This window comes from Cetorhinus maximus, chromosome 1 (assembly GCF_964194155.1).
Source record: "Cetorhinus maximus chromosome 1, sCetMax3.hap1.1, whole genome shotgun sequence".
Classification (NCBI taxonomy): Eukaryota; Metazoa; Chordata; class Chondrichthyes; order Lamniformes; family Cetorhinidae; genus Cetorhinus; species Cetorhinus maximus.
In genome coordinates this window covers 15794807-15804739 of record NC_135879.1, presented here as the reverse complement: position 1 = coordinate 15804739, position 9933 = coordinate 15794807, and the positions used below count along the sequence as shown (strand labels likewise).

General features: G+C 44.1%; 1 protein-coding gene across 1 annotated transcript; it reads left to right on the top strand.

Annotated features, from left to right (window-relative positions):
• Nucleotides 1-285: 285 nt before the first annotated feature.
• On the top strand, nt 286-663 carry LOC144681365 (small ribosomal subunit protein uS8-like). Its single transcript, XM_078542989.1, has one exon. The coding sequence runs from the start codon at nt 286-288 to the stop codon at nt 661-663; it is 378 nt and encodes a 125-aa protein (XP_078399115.1).
• The last annotated feature ends 9270 nt before the right edge of the window (nt 664-9933 follow it).

Genomic DNA, 9933 nt, shown 5'->3' with positions numbered 1-9933 from the left:
CCAATATTAAATGTGTAATTGTCCCAAAAGCTGGCTTTGTGGTGCAATTATGTTAAACGCAGAACATTTCCAATGACATTCGCCCCTCTGCTCCTGGACAAATACAGATTTAATCTTCTTTTGTACTGCTGGAGCCAGGTGCCTGCCGAATCTTGGGTCTATGGTAATTGCCAAATTGTCTGCATTAAACCCAGGTTAGGTAATTGAAAGTTCTTGGAAATAGTGGGGTAACAGGCGCCAAGGCCTGAGCCTCCTCCTCTTTCGCCATATTGACGAAGCGACATCATGGTGTGCATGAATGTTCTCGCCGATGCCCTTACAAGCATCAGCAATGCAGAGAAACGTGGAAAGCAACAGGTTCTCATCCGACCATGCTCCAAAGTGGTTGTGAGATTCCTGACTGTAATAATGAAGCATGGCTACATTGGAGAGTTTGAGATTATTGATGACCACAGGGGTGGGAAAATAGTTGCCCATCTCACAGGCAGACTGAACAAGTGCGGTGTCATTGGCCCCAGATTCGATGTTCCAGTAAAGGAGCTAGAAAGGTGGCAAAATGGTCTCCTGTCTTCCCATCCATTTGGGTACCTCGTTCTAATGACCTCAGTTGGCTTCATGGACCACAAGAGGCCAAGCGAAAACATACAGGAACAAAAATACTAGGATTCTTTTTCTAAAACTTAATACTAATGCATAATAAAACATTGAAACCAAAAAAAAAACAATTGGACTTTGTTTCCCAATGCATTGCTACCAGAGGCAGCAAGCCTCTTTTCAACAGCTGACCATATTGATCCAATCATACCCACAGATTTTAAACTAACTAATATCATGGTGTATGCCGTTTGAGACCTTTAGCTACTTTTACTTGAACGTAAACATCTTGTGGTGGTTGAGATGCTTGCCTTGGGGTGAACGATTTTGCCTGTTTTGAATGGGATGAACAGATTCCCCAGCCCAGCAAGGCTGACTCACCAATTTCTTGCACTGACAAATACATGTGGCTGTGTCATCTGCATTTGAAAGCTGGGTTTGTTCCCTGTGTGATCAGATGAGGTTATCTGGTAATAAAATGCAGAATAATGTTTGTATAGATATATACACAGCAGCAAAAAGGGTATGCTTTATTAGTAATCTTAATTTACTACACAAATTTGTAGTTTAAATACGTAAATTTGTCAAGTGAAAGACCTGTGATAGACCCTTTTATCCTCTTAATGGTGTACATATAATTTTCCTCTCATTAGTACGAAACCTACCCAGGGAGCTACCAAGCCCATCTTTCATCCATTTAATTTGCATTAGCTTCCTTTTGCCTTGTTTTTAATCTGCTTTCCTTCAATGTATTTTAAATAAATCAATAAGAATACATGATTGTTTAATGATTTTTAGAAGAGCTCCTTTCGACCACAACCAAATGATTTAGAATGACTAATTTCACTTTTTACAATTGATTCTTTGAAGTACGGGACATCTATTCCTGCCATGTGAGGAGAATTATAGTAAACTAAATGATCTATAAAAAGGGTAAAGTTAGGTAAAGGCTCTTCAGGGTGTCCACACTTTCTATGTTACACCCAAGTGTTAAAGTGTCAAAGTGTTAAATGCAGAACCAGTTTAAATCAACGTATTGAAGGTGCATTCATCTCTCGGCTATATAGACGCATTTTTAAAAATGCACGCTGTAAATCATGATGCAATTTTGAGCATGCGGTATTATACTGACACATTTCACGTGCATTAACTAATTCCTCTGCCTTTTATTTTATGACAATATGTAGCATGTCCCTAGAGCAGGCAATGCATTAACCACTTTAGTGATATACAGACCCTAGAGGCTCAGCGTGACACTGTACTAAGGGGGTCAACTTCAAATATCATTTTGCAACAAAAACATTGCACAGAGGATTCCATGTTCTATGCAGTAAGAAAATACGAAGGTGCAAACTCAAATATAGAGAATACAAGACTGATTTTATATATTTGTTTTATTCTTTCAAGAGATTTGCCATCACTGGCAAGGCCAGCATTTCTTGCCCATCCCTAATTGCTCTTGAACTAAGTGGCTTGCTAGGCTGTTTCAGAGAGCAGTTAAGAGTCAACCAATTTGGTGTGGGTCTGGAATCAAATGCAGACAGGTAAGGATGGCAAATTTCCTTCCCTAAAAGACTTCAGTGAGCCAGATGGGTTTTTACAGCAATTGACAATAGTCTCATGGTCGCCATTGCTACAACTAGCTTTCATATACAGATTTTTTTTTAATAATTGAATTTAAATTCCACCAGCTGCCGTGGTGGGATTTGAATCCATGTCGCAGGTCATTAACATGGGCTTTAGGATTACTAGTCCAGTGACTTTACCAGGACACCACTTTAGTGATAATGATAATTATCGTCCTGATTTTCAAATACCTCCATGGCCTCATCCCTCCCTATCTCTATAACTTCTTCCACCTCTGTAAGCCTTTGAAATCTCTGCACTCTTCTAATTCTGGCTTCTTGCGCCTTCCTGACTTTAATTGCTCTGTCACTGATGGCCATGTTTTCAGCTGTCTAGTCCCTAAGCGTTGGAACTCCCTCCCTAGCTCTCGCCACTTCTTTACCACTGTTTCCTTAACACGTTCCTTAAAATGCAACATTTTGTCCTAGTTTTTGGTTATCTGCCCTGATGTCTCCTTCTGAGGCTCAGGGTGGTATTTATTCTTCCCCCCAGAGGTGGGCTGGGAGGTGGGAAGGGGGGATCTGTTTAATCAGGCAGGAAGGTGTGTGTGGAGACCCCGTCGCCTTCTCGACTCAGCCCGATTAAGCCTGGGGTGGAAAGGCTTGACGATGGCCTTCTCGCTGGAAGCCAATTGAGGCCACAAAAGCGTCACTTAAGGACCTGATCCTGCTGCCACTGTATTTGACCAGTGACTGGTGGAGGCCATGGATATATCCTCCAGAGGCATGGACCTCAGGGCAGGACATTCCTACTGAGGATGGTGAGGATCCCAACTCCAACAGGTAAGTGCCTGGGTGACACTAAATTGGATCGGTGGGGGGGGGGGGGGGGGGGGGGGCAGTTTGCTGACAGCAGGGGGTGGGAGGGGGCAGGGAGATACAGAACGGCCATATCGGGGTTGCCACCAGCTGAGGAGTTGGTGAATGTGCCCCCACTACTGCAAGCGTTAAATCCTGCCCTCAGTGTCAAATTTTGGTTGCCAATGCTCGTGTGAACTACCTGGAGATTATTATGCTCTGAAGCTGTTTGGTTTTTTTCAGAAGGAAAATAACATTTGGAACACATCGGGCAGAATCTTCTGGCTGGCGTGCAGGTGGCGGAGCCCACACGCCAGGGCTTAAAATGTCGCGCGAGCGTCCCGACATCAGCGCGCGGCATCGCGATATTTCGGTCGGCGGGCACATTATGCAGCAGGACGCGCACCCGCCATTAATTAAAGGCCTCGTTAAGGCCCTTAACTTGCCAATCGTCGACAATTTTGAGGGGCCCGTGCGAACTTCGGCTCAGCGCACGGGCCCAACAGGCAGGTGGTTATTTTTTTACAAACCTCATCCAGTGGCGGGATGAGGCTTGATCGCAGTTTTAAAAACGTTTAATAAAGGTTTTGTTTATTTCATTAACATGTCCCATCTCGTGTGACATTTTCACATGAGGGGAATGTGTTAATGAATTTTTTATTATTTTATTTTTTATATTTGCCAGCCTTTCAGCGATCTCCCTGAGGCAGCACTTTGCCTCAGGGAGCAGTGCGCTCTTTCGCGCACACGTGTGAAAGAGCGCACTCTGACAGTTGGGGAATCCCTCTTCCCCCCCCCCGCACAGGAAGCGCATAGTGCTTCCCGTCGGGTGGTCCGCTGGGTGGGCCTTAACTGGCCCGCCCACTTAAAATGGCGGCGGTGCCCGTTTCGGTGGCGGTGATTGGCTGCTCGCCCGCCGCCGAGCCGGTGGGGCCCACCCACCCATCAAGGGCAAAATTCTGCCCATATAGTGGGGTACATCTTAAAATTGAAATTAAATTAAACTTTATGAGGCACCTGCTATCAAATGGCTGTAAACAGGTGAATAAACTCTGTCATGAAATATTCCAGGTGAAACAGTAAACAATGCATGTAGTGCTCTAAAGAATACACCCTCCTTTAACTTAAAAAAGTCGAGTACTTACAACACTATTTTAACACGGATGCAGTTATAGTGTAAATGCAGCCTGAATTCAGCGTCAATAATGGAGAGAGAGACTCTCTGGAGGACGGAATGTCATTCTGCTCAGGCTAAGTTTGGAACTTCACACTAAATTTTGCATTCCAGGTTTAATGTCAGTTGCTGCTGGTTTTGAAGTGATGCAATGCACAATGGCATAGATCGGAATACTTATAAAGATTCCCAACACACCACATAACTGAGGTGAGAAAGAAGAGCTTGTGTGGTGCTAACAATTGCAGCTGTAAGAACAAAACTTGAAACATTTTGGCCATAGTCTATGGCTATTTTTTTATTCCTTCATGGGATGTGGGTGTCACTGGCTAGGCCAGCATTTATTGCCCATCCCTAATTACCCGAGCTCACAATCTGTGTCCACATACTCTGTCGGAGGAAACCTGTTGTCACCACCTCACGTCAGGAGGGCAGTAGTAGTAGAGTTGTATCATTCATCTAGGAATGGCCTTCAAGGCCAGAAGCTTTCATGCTTCTATGAGCACAGGGATCAGCCACATCAGCAAGCTTACAGGGCACACACATAACAAGCAAGTGATAAATGCTAGGAATTAGAAGAGCATATATGCCAACCCAGGAAACAAACAAAAGCTGCCAGGCAGCCTCAAGACAGCTCTGGATTTCCTCGGAGCTGGTTTTTCTCCACCGGTATGACTTTGTCCTAAGTATGAAGGAAACCCTGTTTACAAGTGTAAATGGGATTGTCTGGTGAAGCTATGGTAATAGAGCAGGACCATCTTTTAGGAAATTCCTAGCCTCTACCTATGACACATCAGGGAGTTACACTGAGAATGCGATGGAATATGGGTTTGACATAATCCATGCTGTAGGTACACCCAGAATTGCATTCCTTTTATTACTTGCAGTACCCACAGTTACCAGATCGATCCAGAAATGACTTAGGGGTGGATGTGAGAGCTAAGGGTTTGAAACTTACTCTCTCTGAGGCATGGACTCCACTCCCCCTAGTGTTATGATTATTGGCACCTGATTTAGTTCACTCATTGGCATTTTTTGAGCTTACTCTAATTATTTGGCTTAAGCCACTTCGACCCCCATTCCCTATTCTGATTCCAGGCCGAGGTAATTCCATAAGTATCGGACAGGAATTGTCAAGTAAAATCCACCAATTACTCACAACCAGCACTGAAGGCATTAAATCATCAAATAGGCCAACAGTCAGATATGCGCCAGAAAAATCACTCTGGAGGGAAATAAAATTTCTAGTGTGTGCACTTTAGCAGCTTATTTGTCAATTATAATCTTATTTTAGTGGTAAATGCTAAAAAAGCAAACCTTTAACTGAAACTCTCAGTAACCAACAGGTCATTTTAAATTCTACTCCCTCAGGTTTGGTGCAGCAAATAATGAGAACCAGTAACATCTGATTGGTTCCAGTCCCAGTCTCCAACCTATTTAACAGTTCTTCCTTCCAAATGACCAAAGTGGTGGATATTATATTCCCCAATGTCATTGAAAATAAATTATTTTTCTTGTAAATCACTGATACATGGGCTGAACAGGTGACTATCAGTTTAAGGAGCTGATAGGAGGCATGCCTGTAATAGGCAACATTTTCCTCATGTTCTTTGTTGCAGACGAGGCATCAACTGAACAGGGGCTTGGGTTTCACTGGGTAGCAGGGCTCCCTTGAGCGCAAGTTGACCTCTCACATCAACTGAGTTACTGAACAGGTGGTGCATGGCAGAAGAGACGCATCATTGCACATTATGCGAGCAGCAGCCAAGATTAAAGTTGCCAACTCAGGTTGCATATATTCCTGGAGGTTTCACCTTATGACCATCCATCCCCAACTACCCTACTGCCAGGCTTCCATCATTGGTTAACCACCATTTTAATACTTGTGATGCACCACCTTCCCATGTCAATTGGCAAGTGAACAGACTCTTTGATTATACAATGGCATAGTACCTGGCTCCCAGTCAAACATCTTTAATTCCACCGCCAATATTTATATAGCTAATTAGTGAAAGTGTTTAAAGAACATTAGACAAAAGACTGTTGGTGCTCTGGAATGTTGGTGTTCTGGCATGTTAGTGTTCTGGATTTCTGGTGTTCTGGAATGACGGGATTCTAGAAGAAATGACAACAAGAATGCCAGTGTTCCAGGATATCGATGTTCTGGAATAGTAGTGTGCTATGATGCTGTTGTGCTAGAATGTCGGCGTGCTGGGGTGCTAGTGTTCTAGAATGTAGGCATGTGGGGTGCTGATGCTCCTGAATGCTGCAATCTTAGAAGAAACATGAACCAGAATGTTGGTATGTTAGAACATTGCTGTCGCATTTGCTGGTGTGCTAGAATATTAGTGCAGCTGGTGCTGCGCTAAAGATGCTGCTGTGCCAGAATGTTGGTGTTTTAGGATTCTGGTGAGTTCAAATATTGTTGTGCTATAATGATGATGTGCTAAATAATGGATATGCTTGCATGTTGATATATGAGCATGCTGGTGTGCTAGAATGCTGCAGTATTAATATTTTGCTGTGTTAGATTCTGGTCTGCTGGAATAATGGTGTGCTAGAATAATTGTGTGATAGGATAGGTTATGTTTGCCGGATTGTTGATGTGCTAGAAAGTTGGTTATGCTAGAATAAAGATGTGCTAGAATAAGGGTGTTTTTGCCAAATAGTTGATATGCTGGAAGGTTGATGTGTAAGAATGTTGTTATTCTACATTACTGGTGAGTTGGAATGTTGCTGTGCTAGAACGTTGATGTGTTAGAAGGCTGGTGTGCTAGAATAATGGTCTGCTAGATAGTTGCTTTGCTAAAATGTTGTTGAGCTAAAATATTAGCATTCTACAATGTTGGTGTCCAATGATGGTGTGCTGGGTTGTTTGTGTGTTAAAATGTTCATGTGCTGGAAGCTTGGTGTGCTAGAATGCTGGTGTGCTAGAGAGTTGGTGTGCTAGAGAGTTGGTGTGCTAGAGAGATGGTGTGCTAGAGAGATGGTGTGCTAGAGAGTTGGTGTGCTAGAATGCTGGTGTGCTAGAGAGTTGGTGTGCTAGAGAGTTGGTGTGCTAGAGAGATGGTGTGCTAGAGAGTTGGTGTGCTAGAGAGTTGGTGTGCTAGAGAGTTGGTGTGCTAGAGAGTTGGTGTGCTTGAGAGATGGTGTGCTAGAGAGTTGGTGTGCTAGAGAGATGGTGTGCTAGAGAGTTGGTGTGCTAGAATGCTGGTGTGCTAGGGAGTTGGTGTGCTAGAATGCTGGTGTGCTAGAGAGTTGGTGTGCTAGAAGGCTGTGTGCTGAAATGTTGGTTTGCTTAAATATTGACATTGTATAATGTTGGTGTACTTGAAGGTTGAAGCTCTGGATTATTTGTTTGCTAAAATGGTCACGTGCTAATACGACAGCAACATTCTAACACACCGACATTCTAGCTCACGTTTCTTCTAAAATTTCTTCTAAAAATTCAAGAACACTCGCACCCCACATGCCTACATTCTGGAACACTGACATGTGCTAGCATGTAGGTGTGCAAGAATGCTGGTGTTTTAGAATCCTGGTGCGCCAGAGGTTAATATGCTAGAATGTTTGTGTGCTGAAATGTTGTTCTGCTAGAATACAGATGTTATAAGTGTTGGTGTTTGGTAATTCTGGTATTTTAGAATAAATATGAGCTGGAATGTTGATGTGCTAGAATGTTGGTATGCTGTAATATCCATGTACTAGAATGCTGCTGTGCTAGAATTCTGGTAATCTAGAAGAATCATGAACTAAGACATTGGTGTGCAAGAATGTTGGTAATATAGACAAATGGTGTGCCAGAATGATGGGATGGCATTTTCTGATGTGATAGTGTGCTGGTTTGCAAGAACATGGGATTTCTAGCATATTCATGCATTAGAATGCTGGTGTGATAAAGTTGCTGGTGTGCTGAGATTTTGGTGTGCTAGAATGCTCATGTGCTCATATGTTGATGTGCTGGCATGCTGATGACCTAGAACGCTGGTATGTTAGAATGTTGGCATGCTGGAATAATGGTGCTAGATGGTTGATGTGATGTTGGCATTGTGCAATTCTGGTGTCTTGGAATGTTAGTGGGCTAGAAGGTTGATGTGCAAGAATGCTGGTGTGCCAGACAATGGTATGTTAGAGCAACGGTGTGCCAGAATAATAGCGTGATGGCATATTTTTTTGCCAGAATGTCGGTGTACCAGAATAATGGTGTGCAAGAATGTTGCTATATGCTGGTGTGCTAAAGCTGCTGATGTAATGGTGTGTTGTTGCACTGTTACACTGGTGTGCTAAAGAACGTAATAAACATTAGGTGAAAACCGTGAAAATATCCTTGTGGCAAAAAATACCCTTTGAAAAAAATAGGATGCACTTTCCATCCCTTGTTACATTCTCACATATGACATAACGTTTCTGGCGTTGGTGCATGCATGGTCTCAGTTGCCCAGTGAAATGTCAGCCTTGTAGCTGGCTCTCCAGTTCATGTTATTTCAAATATTGTGCCCCTTAACCCTATCTTTAATCCTCTTGTGCAGTGCTCATGAGCAATATCATGGGCAAGAATTTTACATCCCGCAGGTGGGCATGTGCCTGACCCGAACGGGCATGAAATAGCGTGAGATGACGTCGGGCGAGCATCCTCCGCGCAATATTTTGCCCATTGGGCGTGCACGGCTGTCGGAAGCGCACCCGCTGGTGTATAAGTGGGCAATTAAGCCTGGTAACGATGCGATTAACAGCGATTTTATGGGGCCCGTCCATATTTACAGTTGGCGGATGGGCCATTCTCCCAGGCGGCATTCACATTCTAGCTCAAACCTCGATCTGGGGCGGGATGAAATCTCCGTGGGGGAAATAAAATAAAAAAGAGACATCTGGGGGCTGTTTGTTTACGAGGCGTGCTTTCAGGTGCTTGATTGCGCTGCATGGAGATATTTTGCAGCATTTTGGCCGCTTCCTTTATTCTGTGGAGGTCTGCAGCTCCATAGAGCAGCTGTCTGCCTTCAGGGAGCTCACCGGAAGCGCTCACTACCCGCACCCTCAGGTAGGTTGGCGCCTGCCCTCTTCCCACCCCCACCCCGACAGCGCTGAGCATTTCTCAGCGTGCGTTTCAGGCCATGGGGAATTGTCGATAAACGGTGTGGTAATGTGGGTGTGCTATTGTTAAAATGAGAGTTAGCCATTCTGGGGCTGGATTGCAATGCCTGATAATATCTTAGCGACATTAATCCACTCAAAGAATTAGTGTGGTTTGTAAATCCTGAAGTAGTTTACAGCTCATTCACTATTTTTCCTGCTAATTCGACCCATGCAAGTTGTGTTTTAGTTGACGGGCAGTATGATCGGCACAGGCTTGGGAGGGCCGAAGGGCCTGTTCCTGTGCTGTACTTTTCTTTGTTCTTTGTTCTTTCTTTGACTGAGTTTTGCCGCTGTTTCAGGTGTACATTCTACTCCTAATAAGTTAAAATCATTCTTTTGCAACACAAAAATTCAACTTCCACGATGCAAGTACAGTAGTGCAGTGAAGTGACAATTTGGTGCTTAAAGCATGAATCAACTTGAGTGAATTCCAGTATAAAACATCGGGCAGGATTTTTAAGTCGCCGTACGGGCGTGACAGGTGGGCCCGGGAGCGGCCAGGGAACGGACCGCTGCCCGCGATAGGCCTCCGACCGCGATTTCACGCTGGCTGGCCAACTAACGGCCAACCAGCATGAAACATGTGCTGAAATGCTCAGCGCTGCCAGG